This window comes from Hetaerina americana, unplaced genomic scaffold, assembly GCF_022747635.1.
Source record: "Hetaerina americana unplaced genomic scaffold, ioHetAmer1.1.p SCAF_5, whole genome shotgun sequence".
NCBI lineage: Eukaryota > Metazoa > Arthropoda > Insecta > Odonata > Calopterygidae > Hetaerina > Hetaerina americana.
Genome location: NW_027287095.1, coordinates 75,614,021 through 75,635,928, shown reverse-complemented (window position 1 = coordinate 75,635,928; position 21,908 = coordinate 75,614,021). Strand labels below are relative to the sequence as shown.

At 34.9% G+C, this 21,908-nt stretch overlaps 1 protein-coding gene across 1 annotated transcript in view; it reads left to right on the top strand.

Annotated features, from left to right (window-relative positions):
• The window catches only part of LOC139693606 (glycerol-3-phosphate dehydrogenase, mitochondrial-like), a 34,349-nt gene that overhangs the window by 11,020 nt on the left and 1,421 nt on the right, over positions 1 to 21,908 (top strand). The window contains 8 exon segments of the mRNA XM_071591833.1: positions 5,295 to 5,607; positions 7,228 to 7,421; positions 7,753 to 7,947; positions 8,152 to 8,405; positions 9,766 to 9,924; positions 10,413 to 10,524; positions 10,527 to 10,597; positions 15,026 to 15,124. Of these exon segments, the coding sequence (XP_071447934.1) occupies positions 5,295 to 5,607; positions 7,228 to 7,421; positions 7,753 to 7,947; positions 8,152 to 8,405; positions 9,766 to 9,924; positions 10,413 to 10,524; positions 10,527 to 10,597; positions 15,026 to 15,124 (1,397 nt within the window).

Below are 21,908 nucleotides of genomic sequence, written 5' to 3'. Positions count from 1 at the left end.
GATTTTGTTAGCTAGATTCAAATCAGTGTATGTTGTGATCTGGCAAGCAGTTAATTGTGATTTTTGCAGCATTTTCATTTTCCTTGGATATTTTACTCAAAAATTAACTTTGTTTGAGTAAAACATTACCCTGTAAAAGAGTAAAAATTAACCTGGAAAATTCAGAGAAAATAGTTAAGACAGGGAAAGTCACATTCGCTGGACACCCTGAATACATTTTTGTGTAGTGAAATGTATAATACGTGTATACTTTTTGTAAGTAGTGTAAATAGCTTGCTAGTAATTGATTTAGTGCTTCCTGCATTTTTAATTAATTAATAATAATGAAAACATCTTGACTCTTATGACCATTTACACAAGATTTCCCGTCTCCCAACCCCTATCTTGCCAGGAACCCAGCAAACTGCCTGCCCAACTAAGCACGCAAAACTCACCTAAAACTTTTGCAGTCATCGACTCCAACTATAAGGAACTGGCGACTGGTAGGCTTGCATTTTGTAGCAGCTATTTCTGCCCTCCATTTACTTGAATCCTCTGACCCAAAGTGGCATCATTCTTGAAACTTGCTATATGAAACTTTTTAACATTCCCATTTTTAAAATTGTAATAAGTTACAATGTGGAACTGTTATAATGAGGGGTTACTGAAAAGTATTGAACCAACATTTAAAGTGATTGTCTTAGCGGAATTATGTTTGTGTCATTTTGAAATGCAACTCTGGCTATTTATTTGTAGAATATCAGAGAACCTGTTATAGTTGTTATCTGAAAACCAATAGGAAAGGTGTGAGTCCCTCAAGATCTCATATCAGAGCAAAAGCAATGCCATGCATTGCTTTGCACATTTCTTTTATGCTCACCTTAACCTAAATTGTCTCTTTCTAAAAGAAAAAATCGCCCTCTTTAAATGACACGTTTGATTCTGGGTTGTTTACTCTATGGGCAGACAAGTTATCTTTTGGTGGAGCTTTTTGTAAGTGGTGTGCTGTCTTTTCCTCAAAGATGGCCTGTTAATAAATAGTTCAGTACTTTCAAATTAAGGATGTTTTTTGATCATTCTTTGCTCTGTGTCTTGCCAAGTAAGTAACTCTTTGATGTCCCAACTTACAGCCCTAAAAGTGACCTAGAGTACACTGACAACTTATATTTGTATCCCGAGTCATCTTTAACCTTTTAAACTGAGGCATGACATCCATGACTGAAATTACTTTCTGATGCGTGTGTAATCATTTTTCTGAACATCATGTACCTTTTGAGCTCTTAGATTTTCACACTGTATTTCTAATTTCTGTGTACTGCTTTCCTAGCAGTGATTTTGGATTGTTCTTGGATGAGCTGGATTGATTCTTTCATGGCATAGTTTATTCTATTGAAAATGCAAGTGTAATGATTACTAGTGATTTTATCTCCAGTATTTTGAATATGGTCTTATACAACACTCTCCGCTCATAAAACGTTCATATAATAAATGATGAATGGGTTCCAACCAAAGGTCCCAATCAACCAATGTCATTTATTAATTTGCATCAATCTATGTCCAAACAGCTTTGACTATACAGTTATTTTTTGTGATATCTCAGATCATTTCCCAATCAAAGTAGTATTAGCTGTATTCTTCCTCCTTGTGTTGTCCATGGTCATTACTGGTGCCTCATGGACTGTATTAACAATTACTTTATACATTCACTCAGTGAATCATCAACCTGATATAGGTAGAGAAGATATACTTGATTCCCAGTTTAATTTATTCTGTGAATAATTGTCACTATTTTGAAGTTGAATTCCTGTTACTTCTTGAGAAACTTATATTATTACACACTTATTACTCTCTTCTAAGAAATATTGCACAACTAATGCGGTTAAATCGACTTCATAACACTTAAATAATCTGGCTCTTGATTTTAGGGAAATACCACCAAATTATGAGAAAATTATTCTTAAACTATATATTTTCATTTATCAAGGCCGACCATAGCCTCTTCTCAACATGGGTTCTGTGAAGCTAGGTTTTCCCTCTGTGCTTATAGCAAGTCATAGTCTGTTTTCTTCAATTTTTGCTGCAAAAACTTGATTAAATTGGGTTACAAGGAATTTCACTTGAATTGATTTAATCATACCTACAGAAAAGGGACGAGCGTGTGCCCATCATATGAAAAGGCTGTAAAAATTGATCTGCTTCCATGCCTGTTTCTTAGGGAGCTTCTCTTGGATGTCTTAAACTTGATTTTATTTTTGCGATGCATTTTGATCTTTCTAGATAAAATGAGTCAGTTTCAAGTACCATACTGTATTATTTGCCAATTACATTAATATTATTCTCACATTTGCTAACCATAATCAATTAATTTTCAATGCTAAACTGTTAACTAAGTTGGTAAATGATTTGTTTTTGGGAAAGTTTTACAAGATGAATTTTCACAAATCATTATTATTATACTTTTGAAACTAAAATTAATAAGGGAATCTATCCATCAATATTTACGATACTTAAATGCCTCAACCCTGAATATTAAATTTCTTTGAGTTTTATTAGATTATAAAAAATAGCCATATCTTCTAGGTTGGCCATGACAGTTAATTTGTTTCATGATCTCAGTAGCATATGCTTTCTTGTCAGGAGTATACTGTACGATTATGTTCTAGTATCCATCTATTTTGGTGAATTTCACTAAAACCTTATGCAGCATTTTGCCCTTGGGTGTTCTTCTTAATGTTCTGATGCAGCTTTCAAAGCTCAATAGGAAATGGTTCACCTTATTGTTGGTGTTCCCTACCATACTCACGCTGACCTAGATTTCTGAAGCCGAATATCTTACTCATCTCCTTTGTATATATATGGGTAGCTATGATCCACACAAGGCAATGGAGATCTACAATAATGATCTGTAAATGCACCACTATTCAACAAGACATTGCATTAATTACAAGTTTATTACATTACATTAATTAATTACAAGTTTATTACATTAATCATTCTTTCAAATTGACCAAAATGGCTAATTTTAGCCCCAAGACTCTGGGCATATAAAGAACTTTAATTGTGATTTACCTTTTTGTGAATTCCTCTAATATTTACATACCTGTATCTCATCTCCCTATATTTTTTGTCAGATATTTACTTAGATGATAATCTTCTTGAGGGTTATAGTTTCTAATTGGTCAAATGGCAGTACTTTGGTCCCTTTTAACTTAAAGGTCATTTATCCCAGGATTAAATGCGAAAAAAAGGAATAGGTAGGAAGAAGGTTTGGCTTGTGCAAAATGAGGTCAGGTGATATTAACCCTTTCAGTGTGGCAGGCTGATATATCAGCTCAAACGGAAGCTGTTCTTTAAATTGCCATAATTTATTAATTTTTATTGCATCTTGTGTATTGTTTCTTCTATCAAAAATATGACTTGTCTGCTTTTGTAACTTTTTTTATTTTCTATTTTAAAAACTTCTCGTAAAGTATAAATATTTTTGTAATTTTTATGTTGAACTGTTTACATGTGGGGAAACTCAGTCTAATTGCATGCTCATTTCTTTTGCTGAGTGGTGTTTTTGCTATGGTATCCCACTGAAAGGCTAATCTGTTTGATTCTGCAAACTTTTGAATGCCTTATGATGAATCTGTTTTCATACAAACTGCTAAGGCTAGGGTGATACAGTGCTAGTGAAAGCATTACTATGCGAACATGTTGGTTTCTCTTGCCTTCCGTCCAAGGTAATCATCAGGGCTCTTTGTAATGTGATGGCATTGTAAGCATTTATCGTCCTAATAGGGTTTGTTTCTTTTACTGTCTTGAGATAGTAAGTACATTGTAGATAGTAAGCAAAGAACAGAGTTGGTTCTCTTTTGGATATGAGTTTGTGTCGTTTTTTCCTTGCGAGCATGCGGTTGAATCAAGCGCGATTTCAAGTAAATATGTATGTTATTATTTATGTATTTGTTTTGGTTACTTGAAATAGCAACAAAAAGGATCTGAAAAATATAGTAGATGGAGAAATAGTTAAATACTTGTTGTCGCCAAGTGATGACAATTATTCTGAGGAATATGGTGAGAGAAAGAATCTGAGTGCTGATATGAATTGGAATTCAGATGACTCTGACATTATGATGCAAATGAAAAAGCCAAGAGGCATATGGGATAGAGGAGATCATGATACAATGAGTGATGCGACTGATGTAATGCCACCACTGGAGTTCTACGTAATCTCTGATACTTGGAGTGCTGACGCCTATAGTTATGCAGAAATACTGGGTCCCAAGAAATACTGCCACCATCACCGACTGCAAATCCCTTAGCTTTCTTCAATTTATTTTTCGCCCCGGTGCCATGGAATCTGTTTACACACAAAACCAATGGGTATTATACACAGTTGCTGACCACCCATGAAACATCCTCAAGCTCAAGTGAGGCTCGAAATATGTCCCCCTTTTTACTAGTACTAAATACTTGGTAGGCAAAAGTTAGTGTAGCCTAAGTATTTGGTAAAGGTGGTTAAAAATTAACAGAAACTGGTAAAAGTGATAAACTTTTTTCTTTGGTTTCTATGAAGCAGGGTGTGACAGGACTCTTGATCAATGATTTAATACAATTTTTTTTATGTTTGATGCTTTTCTCTGAAGTTACTGTCCTCTCTTTAAGAAAAATAAGCATTAATCTACTAAATAGGTTTCACATGAATAAGGCTAGTGGTGAAAGTTTGAAGCTTATGGCATCAATTTTCTGGAGAAAATGATATGTGCCCTTGATTAAACCTTGGTACTTTTCTTTCAAAATATTTCTTAAATATCTTACGACTGCAATTAAGTTTCATTGTACTATAACCCTATTCAATTATTTGTATGTGGATATGAACTTTGCTTGTGCTCCTCCCAAAGCAGTTTTTGCATTCATTGTCAAAATAAAAGAAATGCCAGCTTTGTTGATGTTGTATGTCGTCCTGTCATTTTATGACTCATTGGTCACTTTGTTTGAGTATTTGCCTTAGTTCAATCAGTGGTACTCATGATAGATGTTTATTGAATCAAAATTTCTGTCAAGAGGCATAATTTTTAATTGATCATAAAAATTGAATGACATGCATCAAAGAAAAAAACTGCCTTGGTTTAACATCTTGCTTACTCGTAAATTTTCTGTTGTGACTGCCATTCCAAGCTGGGTTTGCATGCTGTGCATGATCCCAATCATAAGTTGTTATGTGTAGTTATAAGCTTTAATATTTCTCTCATTTTAAAATTCTTAAAAACCTAAGTATTGCATATTGAGAGATGTATTTCCTTGTCATGAGAGTTTTCAATGCTGCACAGGCCAGCAAAATGATGCTCGCATGAACCTAGTGCTGGCCCTCACTGCTACACGCCACGGGGCTACTGTGGCTAACCATGTGGAAGTTACATCACTAATAAAAGGGAAAGAAAAGGGGCCTAATGGTGCCCCCCAACTTATTGGTGCTCGTGTTAAGGATCGCCTTACTGGGGAAGAATGGAATGTGAGTGCCCGATGCATCATTAATGCAACTGGTCCCTTCACCGATTCGTTGCGTCAGATGGATGACCCAACGGTCAAACCAATCTGTGCACCATCTGCTGGTGTGCACATTGTACTTCCGGGATATTACAGGCGAGTGTTTGCCTGCTTTCTATCATAATTGCAATCTTATCTTGGAAATAATGATTGGGGATAGTAAATCCCAAAATGAAAGTGGTAATAATGTGGTCCTTTTGCATATTTGATACTTTGCCTTGAATTTGGTTGGGTGCAGTCATGCTGAATGAAAATTTAATGTTGAATTAGCCATTTGCTAAGAAGAGGTATTTGTGTCCATGTGCACTTTTTGTTCTGGCATAATGGGGACATGTTTGTGTTGTCTATTGTGATGTATGCTTTGGGTCAATGCCAGTAGTTGTTTTTAAATCCATGATATTGATAAACTTTGGAAATTATTTTGGGTGCATTATATTTGAATTATAATCATTTTATTTTGATGGGGTAATAAGCAAACATTGGCACATATACTGAATAATTTATCTTGTCATGCAATGAATGGCTCACACATGGTGAATTTTCTTCTTTCTCTTTGCTGCTCATTCACCTAAGTATGGAATTTGCAGAAATTTAGAAAGTTACTCTGGCTATTCAGCTTATTACTTAATGTATTTCATAGAGAAAACTATTTATTTATTGCATGATAATGTAACATCAGATTTTTGGGTATGTATGAACTCTTAATTCAGCTTGTTGGTTGATATATGGCTATGTAGTGTAACTACCTAGCATTAAATACTTTCTATGGCAATATTCCGTCTTAAATTTCTGGGCATAATCTTGAATGCCACTAATTACTGATAGAGTAAGTAACATTTCTTTAAGAGCTCTCTAGATCACACATTGTTTATACACTTTCTAATTAATAATCCTCATTTGATTTTAAATGCTAGTGGCTTACTTCATCAATCATAGATTTTTACTTTCTTATGTCTGTTGATTGACTTTGGGGAATAGAACATTTACTGAGAGCATTATGTGGCAGATACATTAGATTACATTACTTGGAAATGCTTGTCTGTGCATGAAATATTTAACAATTATAATGATATGATTAGTCAAGACATAGTGTTCGTTTCTTGTAATTCCTGCTTGCCTGTATAAGGTAGGGCATGCTGAATTTCTTCATATACTTAAAATCTTTTGTACTTCTTTGAAAGATGAAATTTCATCATCCTAAGCAAGTAATAATCTCATATGTAAGCGCTTGGTTCATAATGGTGCCAGGGTATATTCAGTTTTAAAGTTAAATTGGGAGAAATTACATTTATTAACAATGCTTGGAGGGTCTCAATTATGATGACTCATTGCTGCAGGTACTGTGAATTGTATGTAGGGCAGTACTTACTCCAATTCTCCACCCTGAAGTCAGCTTTGTGGAATTTAACTTTGATTATGAGAATTAAACTTAATAACAAAGCTTAGTATCATTTTCTCTCAAGTGTAATTGAGGCATAACATGCTGCTAACATAGATTTTAAAAAGCAAGTCTTAGATCATGTTTATATAATTCTAGGTTAGTTATTAACTTTGTAATTTTTTATAAATGAGCAACGTTCATGTTGTTCTCCCCTGGTTTATTTTTATGGTGTACTTCAATAACTAATGGTAAAAAGTTGTTTCATTTTATTTAGTGAGCTTGAAATGTTATGTTCCATAGGCAGACAAATGTAATAATGTTTTTGCACACTACAGTCCTGATCAGATGGGTCTTCTGGATCCTGCAACATCAGATGGTCGTGTCATATTTTTCCTTCCTTGGGAAAAGCATACTATTGCTGGAACAACTGACTCCCCATGTGATGTAACTCATCATCCATCTCCCACAGAAGATGATATCCTTTTCATTTTAGAAGAAATCAAGAATTATCTTAGCCCAGATATTGAAGGTAATGATTTTCTTGAATCACAGTATGTTTTGAAGCATAATTAGGATGAAAGTAGCATAATGGTGCCCCATAGAATATTCTCTTAACATTTTTCTCTCATAGTGCCTTGCATTTTTCAAGTCTCTTTCAGTCTCCTCTCAGGAAATTATAGCCATGCTCATGAAGTGTTTACTTTTTAATTCAATAGTTTCTAAAATATTAATATTTCAAAATAACTTATTATGCCTTACATTACTCAAAATTCTTAAATTATGAAGTCTTCAGATAATCAACTTAATTTGCGGGAGTTATTTATTTTATTTATCTCTAATGTCATTTGTCTGATTTTCAGTTCGACGTGGTGATGTTTTGTCAGCATGGAGTGGGATTAGGCCTCTTGTTTCAGACCCTAACAAGGGTGACACACAGTCTTTGGCTCGAAATCACATAGTGCATGTTAGTCCATCAGGTCTTGTGACCATTGCTGGAGGAAAGTGGACCACCTATCGAGCTATGGCTGCAGATACTCTAGATGCTGCAATTAAAGGTATCCATTTTTATCAATTGTTAAATTGTAGTATTTTCTCATCAGATCACATTTTATGGTATCATATTTATTGGCCATTAAACCCCTTTCTAATGAAAATTGAGTTTGTTTCTATTTGTAGCCTCACTTTCATAAATGTATGCTTCTGCATTTTTGAGACTCTCATTGAAGTAACTAATTTCAAGTAATTTCTCTTTTGACCAGCAACCGGACTCAAGCCAACGCATACTACTTCGCAGACTGAAGGACTATACTTGGAAGGTGGTCATAACTGGAGTCCAACTATGTTTATCAGATTGGTACAAGATTTTGGTTTAGAATGTGAAACAGCTCAACATCTTGCAGCATCATATGGGGATAGAGCCTTTGCTGTGGCTAAGCTTGCTGCCTTGACTGGAAAGAGATGGCCTATCATTGGCAAGAAGCTCCATCCTGAGTTTCCATATATTGATGCAGAGGTGTGCCTCAGAAACTTAATTTGAAGTGCAATGCATGCACTCCTTATACATGTACCAGCATTGGTTTTTGAAAATAATGTCATGTGTCTAATCACATTTTATCCACACTGACCAGCCAGGCATCACACCAATAGTGTCATCGTGAGTGTCATAAGTGTGAGTCAAGCAGTGCATGTCTGGAGCATGTTCCCTCATTAGAAAATGGCATTAGCCCTGATGTTCATGAGCTGAATTGTCACGTGTAAAAATTTGCCTTGCGTAAATAATTCTGATATGAATCAACGATAATACTGGTGACAAATTCAGCCTTCATCGTTAGAACATTCATAAACATAATTAGTCTCTCCTGTAGAATAATTTGCAATCATAGTTTGAAAGTTTGTCTTCTATTAAAATTTCACAAGAACTGGGAGAGATTTTTATGCCCACTGTATGGGGCTCAAATTTGTGATAATTCACTTGCTCAATGGTGGGTTAGATTACTATTTCCTACACTGTAGTGTCTGTAGGGATACCAAGTATGGGGCTTTTATGTGACTATTAAATAAGATATTCAGTTATGGGAGGGAGGTCACATTTCACATTTTTTAATTTTAGTATTTATGGGTGCCTTACTGGTACTTGAAATTATCCATATGGTATTTATTTAATGACAAATAAAATGTTTGCCAGAAAAGAGGAAGTCCATAAAATACAGCCTCAAAAAATATGTGGAAGGAATCCACCATGGTACATATTTAATGATCTAGGAAAGTGGGGGTGGGAAAGCAAGAGTTTCATAATGGAAATATGCTATACGAAGGTACACGACATGGTCAGAAGCAGCCATTGCAACAGGACCATGCCTAATTAGGCCACTTTATTCATTACATTGCATTAGTGTTCACGTTACTCCTTTATATTCTGCACACTCATTTCTATGTGAAGAAATATGATTTTTCTTATGAAGAAAATTCTAAAATAGGCTGAAATAGTTTTTCAAGTTCTATGATTTCACACATTATTTTTCACCATCAATTAATATAACTAATTAACAAAACTTTTGCAAATGGTTCATATTAAGTACTGGTAGTTATTTACAAAATAAGTTATATACCAGTTTTATTATATCACCTTTCTGTAGATTATAGCTGAAAATAATAATAATATGAAATCTTTGTCATTAAAATGTCAAGTCAAACGCTAAACATTTATTTCTAGTCATACAAATTAGTTGGTGCAATAACCAAAATCTGATGTTACTGCTTTTAAGAAAGAATATGGCCTGAGATTTTCAAAATTTTCCTTATGTTATGCGGATAATTAAACCTCCGGCTTAACTCATGTCACATAATCTCAGATTGTAAAATGATGGTTGCAGGTTCGCTATGCTGTTAAAGAATATGCCTGTACTGCAGTTGATGTGATTGCCAGGCGTTTGAGATTGGCTTTCCTGAATGTCCAAGCAGCACAGGAGGCTCTTCCGGGAATCATCGATCTAATGGGAGAAGAGCTAAAATGGAGTGAAAAAGAGAAGAAAGTTAGTTCTATCTATTTACAATAGAAATTGTTTTAATTGTTGTTAAATAACATCTCATATGGCTCATTTTCACTTCCAATGTAAGATTGAATTATTGTAAAATTTAATATGGATGGTTAAAAAGGGTCACATTTGCCATAAGTATATGTTAAATTGTAATTCCTTTAAAAACAATGGTAAGCATAATATTGAGTATTCAAAACTGCACTGAGGGTTTTTGATGATTTGAAATTTATTGTCATTTTAAATCTCATTCTTACTGATGTGCATAATTATTTTCCATTCCAAGTGCTGTTAAGCTATTCACCCTTCAAAAAGTAAAACAGATGTCAGGCCAAAAACTAGTATTTTTTATTAGGCATCACATTGATTAGACTGAAGGACAGATAACTTTTCTGTGCCATGAGACTTCATTTCCTTTTCATGACACTGTAGCTTTTTCCCTCTTGTTCGTGTGTCCAGTTAAATTTTAACTCTTTTCTTTCTAGGCCCAGTTTGAGACTGCTAATCAATTCCTTCAATCAGAAATGGGACAAAATGTAAACAGGGTTAGCCAAGAACGCATACCAATAAATCTAACCAAAGATGAGGTGTCAACATATAACGATTCCAAGCTATCGACCAAGAGAGAAAAGGATACGTCTCTATCAATGACATTCGCAGAAGTATGGAGGTAAGAGGAATCAACTATAAATTATTACTACAGTTCAAAACAATTTTATAAACTTCTTTGATTATGTCAGCTTTTCAGCATATCTTTTTGGTTTCAAAGTCGATTTTTATATAATAGTGAAAATAAGAAAATTTTATATCTATTTTAATTGTCTGCATGAATTGAAAATTGTGACATCATTATTCAAAAGATATTTTTAAAATAGTACCCTGTTTGAAATCATTGGGAAACCTCAAGAATTGCTTTTAGGGTTTTCAAATGGTGTATTGATGTCAGCCTATGTGAAAAAAGCAATTTTTTGGGGCTGCTGATGGCCCTACCCCAGCAGCTGTCTCAGAGAAGCTCTACAATTTTACGTTAGGGAGGTGTAGGTTAAGTTGGGCATATAGTCAAAGATTATGTATCTGAAATGTTAGAAGGATGTTGATAAATACTTCTACAAATTTTTCATCTTATTGCTTAGTTTCTTTATTAGCTTCTTTCATGTAGGCATGGTATCTCCATTTCTGTAACCTTGAGATAATTTAGAAAATTTGGGAGACATCCAAAGGAGGGAGAAAATATGGACGAAGAGCATTTTGATTGGTGATAGAATGCCGAAGACTGTGATAGAGGGAGAACATTTGGTAAGCAAGATAGGGGTAGGAAAAGGATAGGCATGATGGATGAAATGAAGAAAGGTAGAACATTGTGGATTTGAAGAGGAGTTTGTTTTAGTGTGGGGTCAAGTTGTCTTTTGTGTGAGGCTTCAGAAGTTTAGCAGTGTTAAGGTTGTGTTTACACAAATCGTGTCTAAAATTCTAGATTACCAAATGGAAATGTACTTAAATGGTTACCTATTAGCTTACCTAAAAACATCATTTGTTTCCCCGTATAGTTAAATAACCTAATATTTTTAAAAAATTTACATTATTTTGAGAAAGTTATGGAGGTGTCACAAAAAGTAAGGAGGAAAAATCAGAATAAATTCTTAATGTACTTAAAAAATTACAATAGCTTTATGATAATTTTTTGACTGATAGATAGATAAATCTTTTATCCTATATATTTTTATTTAATGGAACGTTACCACAACACGTCATTCTTCATACTTGGAATGGAGAGTGCTTTCATACTATGTGTTCAAGCTCATTGAATAATTCATTTTACTGAAAAATTACATTTTCATACAATATTTGTTCCTTGTTTAAAATTTAAATATGTGTACACAGATAGCTAGATTGGATGTTGTATGTACCCTAGACTCATCTAAACATTCATTGTTATCTGATAGGTGAAACAAGGAGAGAATCTAAATCGAAAAGGAAAATCAACCTCTACTTAAAATATTGCAGTTACCTGTTATAAGAATACTCATCTCAATTTATATTCTGGAAAGGGGAATCAATAATTTTTCTTACTTTTAAAAACAAAAAGGATGATTTTTTAAAATTTTGGTGTAACTGGCATATAAAGGAAGTTTAATGTAATAACTTGTAATAATAAACCCAGGATTGTCCTTGATTACAATTCTTCACTTATACTTCAGTATACAAAAGCATGCTATGTAATGTGCCTGATATTAGACTGCACAGTGAGGCAAGTAGAAAATAAATAAGAAAATTTTATGTTTATTTGATTACTGTTGGCAGTTCGCTAGGATCTGGGCAAGATGTGGGTAGGAGATGGATTACCTCGTGTAATTGGTCATAGTCAAGATTCTTTCATGGGAATATTAATTAATTAATCTAGCACGCAGCCAGAACTATATCAGTTAGCATTAATTTTATTTTTCAAAGATTTTTTCCTATGTAATATATAATTCAATATGTATAGCCATATTTGTAGAATATGACATATGGATCATGAGAAAAATTTGTAGGAATCAAAGTGTTATTGAGTTTACAATATTTCAATTTAAAATCAGGTCAATGGAAAGCATAAAGCAAGAATCTACTGTTTTAGCATTTTATTTAATATGTCATTAATTTACTCTTATATTAAGTGGGCGTCAGGAAAATTACTCATTACCTCATGTCTGGGCACATTTTGTATTTATTTTAAAAGTCAGTGAATTTTACATTGAGGCTTATGATTTTAATATCAGTTAGCAGTTTGTCAATGTTGAATCTACCAAAGTAAATTGTGGATACCTATCCTTCCCCAAGGCAGTGTCACAGGAGACAATTTCTGAAACTGAGATGGCTATTGAATTGTATCGCCATCAGATTGTTTTCATCGATAATAACATGGTTAATTTAGAAGATTACCTTCAGGTGAGCAGGCAGCTTGTTTATCACTTTTTTTTACTTTCACTGTTATAGTTTATCTAAATTTCATATATTTTATCTTAGTGATTGTAAACATACATATATATTATTTCGCTGAAAATAGGGGCTGTTTAGCTTTAATTTTATTAGATGTCTTCATGAAATATAATAAAGGTATAATAAAGGTTTACATATTGCACAAATATTGTGGTCTTAACTTAAAAATTAGTTTTTGGTGCATCTGAATGAATAATCTCTTTCTATGTAATTAGATATTTATTAATCATTCAAAATTCCATCTCTTAATAATAGATACGCTACAAAATGATAAATTATAAACACTCACAGACTGATCTATGCATGCAATTTTTTCATTCGCTGAGGTTTTGCTTGTGAAATCATCTTTTAAATATGCTGAAACTGATGATCTCCCAGAATAAGAGCCTGAAACTCTTTCTGAAGATCATATCCCAATCTTAGGTGGTATCATACTGCTTGAATCATTAGTAATCCTAGTATGGGCATATTTTCTAAAATAATTTTTAAAGACAATCCTGGATACATTATTGTGAACAATTCTTTTGATATAGATTCACGAGTAGTTTGTTATACCTTTTCATCTAATGATTAAAAGTAATCTTCTTAATGAAGAATTGGCTTCTTAACAAAGTGGATGAATAAAAGATTATTATTGTAGAGGTAATTGGTGAAATTATATCTCGGTTTATTCTTCATAAGATTGTGTGAACATTCCCATTTTATCTTACATATCAAATACCCATCAGTGATTGCTCTTTAGTATGAAGTGCAACCTTATGCTTTTTATGGTTAAATGGTAATCATGTTAGCTCTAGGATTAAGGAAGAACCTTGTGCCAGTGTTGAATGGTAGAAGGAATCATCTCTTAGACACACCAAGTTTCTCTGTAACAGCTTGCTGGAATTGCTTATGATGTGCACATATTCAAAATGTAAATCATATTTTCTTGGGCTTAACTTTCATCCAGAATTCATTTGCACTCTAGATAATGCTTTATTGAAATCTCTGTCATAGCAAGTAATTATTTGTACAGTCACATCAGGTTTTTATGCTATTCAGTTAAAATTTCTGAAGTGGTTTTTTCCTTAGGTCAACAGCTTCTCATGTTTCACCTATTTGCATTTAATTGAATTCACACCTTGTGTTATTGAATCCCTTCTGTTTCAATCACTGATCATTGCCCATGAAATCTTTTAGTTGCTTAAATTTTTATGTACAGAGTTGTTATTTTTTTGTATTGTTTCTCAATGAATTGTTCAACTTTGTACTCTCTTCTATCTGGACTCTCTTCTCCAAAACACTTAAGAACCATTGGTAGTCATTTAGTATTAAGTGCTATGTGGAATGAGTGATTGTTTGAATCTCACTCAATGATACATTTTATAGCCTGGGATAATAAATTAAATTTAAACTTTTTCATTTAAAATTTAAATTTTTTCATTTAAAATTAGCATAAGAGAACCTAAGGAAAAATGTCAGAAATCAAAAGATCAGTGAAAGCTACAGTCAAAAATCGCATTTCCTGAGAATCTCTAACTCCGGAATTTAATAAATTTTTACTATCTTTATTCTAAACATTTAGTTTTTTAGTATACCAGAAAATTAATCCACCGCCAAACAATCTTTTTATGGTGAATCAAAAAAGTGATATGTTTGTAGTTTAAGCTAAGGGTCCCAATTTGCAATTTTCATATGAGATTTTTACCTGTGGTGAATTCTTGCACATTTTTGCTTACTTTGGTTGTATTGTATGAGAAAATTCTTGTTTTAGGAGTATCATTGTGCTCATTGCAAGTAAACAATAGCCCAGGCATTTGTTATTTGGCTCTTGAAGATAAACTCCCAAATTTATATGTTAAAATGCATTTTTTATGTCAAGTCTATGATAATTTGATTCATGCAATTGAAAACTAAAATTATTATTTTTACTAGCCATGTTTTTTTTACAGCGTCCAGAATTCACGCATCAAAAAACCATAGAGTTTTTTATTTGAAATATTGTGGTTCTATAATATGATAGCTAGATTCTAAATTTCGTATTTTTTTCTTTTACTCCCATTGCCAATAACTCCAATACTACAAAATATAACCTTATAATGTACTTCCCAAAAATTCCAAAACCCATCCACACCCTTAATAGCGCTTTGGAGAAAAAGTATCTGGGGAACAACTCCATGAGATTCTTCGTGAGCTGGACACAAACATGAATGGGCAGGTGGAACTTGATGAATATTTGCAGGTACATGTTGCATTCATACTGTTTTTCAAACAAATGAAAAACAGATTGTGTTGGGAAAAATATGGTATGGAATATATGTGGAATATCAATTCTTTGAAAACTATGGGATCGATTGCAATTTCTCTTAATCAGGATAATCATTATTCTTTCTGTCATTGTTTTTTGAAACAAATTATAAAGTTTGGTAATATTTGAAAGAATCGTTTACCATCTATTCACTCATGCTAATGGTTGTATTGGTGTTTGTAATTTTGAATGGTATTAAAATTCAATCAGGGCTCCAGTATTCAAAAGAACATGCAAAATTCCACTGTCATGGAGAGGAGACAGACATCCTCTCTGTGCGTGCTATCTTCTTCAAGATCTTTGAGAAATGGAACGTGAACATGAGAAAGAAACTGCTGTTCTAGTACCTACAGAATGTTGTTTTGCATGCAAATGGTTTATTGATATTTGTATATAAATTGTTTTACACTTTTTGGAATACTATTCAAAGCACTAATTTTTCAAATGGGAATCAGAAAGCATAGATACTGAAAGCAAAGAATTGTATAACTATATTCCCTCTTCATGGTGTGTAATGATAATCTTTAATCTCCAATGAGGGTACAAATACATTGTTATATATAGGATGCATCAAAGTAATTATATGCAGCGGAGCCTCTCTTAATGAACACCTCACTTAGCAAGTAATTGGTATAAGGACCAAATTATTGGTCCTGAAAACAACTTGCTTAATGAGTGACTTTTCACTTAACAAGTGACAAGGAGAGGGGAATACCCAGATTCATTGTGCACGTGCGACTGCAGTTTGTCTCTAGCACTTGCCCTGTTAACATCTTAGTGTCACTAGTGATCACGCATTTTTCCCAACTTGTGTTCAAGCGTATTATTAGTGATTATTGTGCAAAGTTTAATGATCTTTTATGTATAGTTTTTAAAATGACCCCGAAAAAAAATCCATGGGTAGAAAGCCTTAAAGAGAATAAAAATTACTGTAGAAATAAACAGTAAACTCAAATCATTGAAAATCAGGAATAAGGATTGAGCATGGTTGATCTAGTACTCACATCAACAATCGGTTGACATCAATGATTGGAATTTTCTTCAAAAACATGAACAAGACTAAGGAGATATTTTCTTCAAATGGGGTGACAAGAGTATCTACACAACAGCTACGTATTCTCAATGATGTTAAAAGATTGCTTCTCCTATGGATAAACAAATAGCAATTGCAATGCAACATCATTATGGAGAATATAATTTATGAAAAAGCAAAAGTGATTTTCACCGACCTCATTAAGAAGATGTCAGGATTATCAATGGCAGAACAAGTATTTAAGGGGAGCCATGTGTGGTTTGAGAATTTAATGTGAAGAACAGTGATCCATAGCATTGTTAGGCATGGTGAAGCAGCGAGCTCTTGAGTCAAAGGCAGCAGAGATCTTCATTGGCAACTTCAAAAAGCTTGTTAATTCTGAGAGTTACCTGATATAGCATGTTTAATTGCGACAAGACGGTTCTTCTGGGAAGAAAATGCCGATGCGAACCTATATTTGTGCACATTACAGTAGAAGAGAATACATTGCCTGATCACAAGGCAGTGGAAGGCTGTCTCATGCTGCTTTTTGCGTAAATGCAAACGGCGATTTGAAAATTAAATCCCTGCTGGTTTACCATTCAAAAAATCCATGATCCTTCAAGAAATGTTAAGTCCAAACAGCAGGCTAAATGTGATGTGAGGTCATGGAAAACTTTTGCATTGTACCATGCATATGAGGCACCACCCTTGTGGTGATCCATGCCATTAATTTATTTAACGATCATTCTGAGTCACATTTTTACCATATTTTGAAGTGTCGGCAAAAACAAATATCTTTAGACAGCTTTTTTGTAAAAAGGCATTGGGTACATATTATGAATAATCAGCAATTTATTTTGATTCTTTTTTGCTTTTACAAATCCTGTTTGCATTCCTGGTTGCTTCATTCTGTGATGAAAGAAAAGGTGAACGTGATCCACGATCTTAAACAATGTACAAATAATTTTCTTTTACCTTGTACAGAATTTATTTTTTTTGACAAAGAGTGCATTGTTGTTGTAATTATTATTAATTTATATGCTGGGAGTTGTTTCATTAAATGAGTGTTTCGCTTTACGGGAAAGATTGCAGAATGGATTATTCTCATTTTATGAGGTTTCATTGTACTAGTGAAGGTAAAAATTTTAAAACCGCATCACAGTCTGAATAACATTGAAGTAGACAAATGGATGACTCAGTTTTTGTCGAGAAGAAGCCACCACTTAAGTTTTTTTTTTGTTTTGGTTATGCTGGAGATTTCTACGCAGATCTATGCTGTTTGCGCTTAGGATCAGAATAATCTAGCCAAGTTTCATCTGAAATGATTACCCTAAAAAAAACTCCTTATCTTCCTTTAAAATTGTGTGCAACTGTGAACAAAATTGCCTGCATCCTTTTGTTTAGGTATGAGCAATCTCAGAACCCACAGTACACAAACACATCTCAGGTGTATATTTTCTTTTACCAACATATGGGTGGTATCAAATGAAACTCTCAATATTTCTGATAGTGTTCTAAATTTTGTTCGAATATCTTTTGCCAGGTAGCAGTGGGGTTAAAATTTTCCTCTATAACATCAGTAGAAGCTCTACCCTCATCCAGATCCACCTTACTTTGAAATTGTCTCCCCTAAAAACATTTTAAATCATCTCCTAATTTGCTATAGAAAAACTCTTCGTAAGACTCCTGAGGAATTGCATTGTCTATTGATCATGGTGTATTAACTCCATCATTGCAATAGGCAGATTGAACACATTGCAATTTGTATTGACTACCACTGATGTGGTACTGAAGTCAAATCAGTGAAACTTTTACCCCATATCGTATACATAATGCATTAAGCTGAGTCATTATCTTCATTACGATTATGATCAGCATTGGATTCATTCATATAATAGCTGCTGCAGTGCCTGCCGTCCAGGGATCTTTCCAAAGCAAGCCATGTTGATACTGACCAAACAATGCATATACAAGGTCAGTCCCAAAAGTAGTACGGCTTATTTTTCCCAGACTGACGGGTGGCAGTTTCTCTGGTTGGGTTCGAGGAAGGGAAGTCTCAGGAAAGGCTGGAGGCAGATGGCAGTTTGTTCTCAGCCTTTGCAGAGTGCAGATCGTTTGTTTGGGAAAGCTCTATTGCATGACCATGTCATAAACCGGTTATTGGAAGTGTGCTTCTCCATCAAATTTTGGGTAAAACTGGGAAAAACCAGGAAAGAGACGTATCACATTCTCAGGGCAGCTTATGGTGATATGTAAATCATGTGTTTTTGACTGACACATGTTGTTTAGGGAGAGTAGAGGAGATGTTGAAGATGCTGAACATTCAGGGCTTCCTTAAACCTCAAATAGTGATGAAAATCTTGCAAGAGTGAAGGATTTGTTGGACAGGGATCACAGATTAAGTCTTTGTATGATTTCTGATGAACTTGGCATCCCTAAAAGTGATGTTCATCAACTTGTGACTGAAAACATGGGCATCAGAAAGGTGTGTGCATAGTTGGTGCAGCGAGTGCTCTTGAAAGAACAAAAGGAAACTAACACACCGATCTACCAAGAGCTTCTCAATCATGTGAGTGAGGATTAAAATATTTTAGACAATACCCCACCACACTTCTTCCCCTGCCTCAAATCCATGCTGAAAGGATGTCACCATGGCTTGGTTCTAGCATTACAACAGGCCGTGACGGGAGCATAGTAGCATTCCAGACACCGCCTTCAAGAAGGCGTATTAGATATGGAAAACCTGCTGGCAGTGGTGTGTGGATACACCAGGATGCTGCTTTGAAGACTTTAAGGTGAATGTATCAGTTCTGGAAATAAATTTTTTTAATCGATATAGTCCTACTACTTTTGGGACAGACCTTTTAACTATATTCATAATCCCAGTTCTGTGCTGACTACACCTACACCAACCTGCAATTCAGAGCCCACTTGATTATTATGATAAAAAAAACCATAAACACAGTAATCAACCCAAAGGTCGGTTTAGTAGGTGATGGTAGAGTTCACCCAGCACTAAGCCCTACAGGGTTCGTCCGGAAAATAAGTGTACTGAGCTCAGGAAAAAAAATTTATTGCACTTTTACATATCCTAAGCTAATATTCCTCAAAATAGGACCCTTGTGAGTCGATACACTTGTTCCAGCGGCGTTCCCATTCCTGGAACGCTCCCGCGAAGGCATCATCGGGAACCTCTCGAAGACACGTCATCACGGCTTCTTTGACGGCGTCCAAAGTCCCGTATTGTGTTCCTTTCAAAGATCCACGTCTCGTCATCCGAAACAACGTTCTCTAAAAAATGTGGATCATTTTTGCAGTGATCCGCAAGTTGTGTCGCGATTTCCAAACGATTGAGTCTTTGATCATCACTGAGCACTTTCGGCACCAACTTTGCACAAATTTTTCGCATCTGTAATTGCTCCCTAATAATCTCGTGCACTATTGTTTTTGGCACATTACACTGCTCTGCTATCATCCGAACACTAAGACGACGATCAGAGTTCAGTACATCGCGAACTTTTCGCACATTTTCGTCGGTGAGTGTCGTTGATGGGCGTCCAGGCCGTGGTTCGTCGTCGACCTCTTCTCTGCCCTCCACGAACATCTTGTGCCATCGAAAGATCATGTTTCTGGACATGGCTGACTCCCCGTAAGCCTGGTTAATCATACCGACAGTTTCGGTAGACGATTTCCCAAGCTTTACCGCAAATTTGATGGAATAACGCTGCTCCAAAAACTTCGGCATTGCGTTCCGTGACGTGGGTCGAGCGTGGAGGTTCGCGTTAACAGAGCTCCTCACTACACCACAGCTCAGAGCCGACTGCCTTTTTCAGCGTCACTTGCCAACATACCCCCCTCCAATCGCAGCCCATCAGAGCGGTGCTGGGTGCGCCTGGAGCGGCGGGAAAAAATCAGTACACTTATTTTCCGGACAAACCCTGTATACGGCGTGTGAAATTCATGCATCAGGGTAAGGGGGCCAGTTCCTTTCCCTGTGCCGTTATGGTTTTCCAGGATTCTGATACCCAAAAAATCACATAGCTTGTGTGGAGCTGCAGGTGCCCAGAGAGGCTTGCCTGGGAATCGAACCCGGGCCCTCCAGTCAGTAGTCCAATGCTCTGCCCATGGACTACTGCAACCCACTTTTTATGGTTAGAATGTAATATATATATTAGTAAAATATTATTTGGTAATGGGTTTTTACAAGTAATGAGCATCGGATAAAGAATATTTAGCAGTAAGTGAGTTTCACAGTACACAAACATTGTTATTACACTTGATATGTCTACTAATTTTCTCCATTGAAGGTGGTGTTATTAATCAGTAATATTATGAGCAAAACAATATAGGACAAGCCAGTTTTGATTTTATATATTTATTTCCAACCACAAAAAAGGTTTATGATTAGTTGTTTCATTTAGTTTGTTACAGGTCCCTCAGGGGAGCATAATAGAACCCATGCTGTTTCTTGAATATGCACATAAATTATCATCATCATTGGTACTCTGCATATTAAAATTAGATATTATTTAGTCAGTAGTATATAGTGTGGACTTTCTTTTGTTCCCCCTTCTTCAGGTCCCCGTACTTTAAGTTACTTTTGCCATGCAATTCATATTCATATTTCCAGGTAGTTGCCTATCCCTCCAGTCTGCTCATGTATTTTGCATTACTTTCATTAATTTTGTTAACTCTGTCAAATGCCTCCTTGAAATGCAAATAAAGGCTCCTCCTTTATATTTTATATCCTGTGTATTAATCATCTACCAACTGCAATGCTCCTATATGCTGTCTTCCCCTTTGTAAACCCCAATTGACCATCACTTAAGCAGTTGCTTGTGTTAATATGTAACCTTTTAGCGATGCTTCTCAGTACTGCCTTTTCCACATGTGGAATGAAACCTATGCTTCTTTAATCTTCACATGCTACCATTTAACTCTTTTGGAACTGTGATCAAAATTAAACCTAAGGGTGACTTAAAGCTGGCTTCTTTCCTTTTGAATTCTGCATAGTCTTAGGTTGTCAGCCAGTATGCTGGTTGGTGGCCACTTTCCTCTTCTCTATTTTTTTTACTTTTCCATGCTGTGTATGAAACATATCATGTCTTTCCTAAATTTGTTCCATATATTCTAAAGGAGGCCTTCCTCAGTTGTTATTTCATTCTTTTTTTCCCTTAGCCACTCATCACTAGCCTAACCTGTGTGTGTTGTAATAGTGGGGCTCTTTTGCTTCTTGCCTGCTTTAATAATTGCTTGTCTCTGAAAACCATTTTGAGTTAAGGATTCATTCTTCTCCCACTCTTCATAGTTACAGCAAAATGAGTACTACACTAATAAATCAGTGCAAATCTCCCTTTCAAGCACCTTACTCTATATTTTTGTGTGTAGTATTCCAGCAGTCCATATTACCACAGTGACTTGTGGAATATTTCATTGGTATAGATGACTATTTACTACCAAAAATAAGAGTGACCCCATATCCAGGCCATTGGCAAAGCTATAAAAATGTATCATAAAGTGTACAACTACACTGACAATTACATAATGAAAGGATCATTTCAGAATTTAGTTTAACCAGTGGATCTCTATTCCAATGAACAGTGAGTCAGGTTGCACTACTTGTCAATTCTCCTTTGCCTATCTTATCTCCACTGGATATTCTGTCAAACCTATGTACTTACATTTCACTTGCAACTTGGGAAT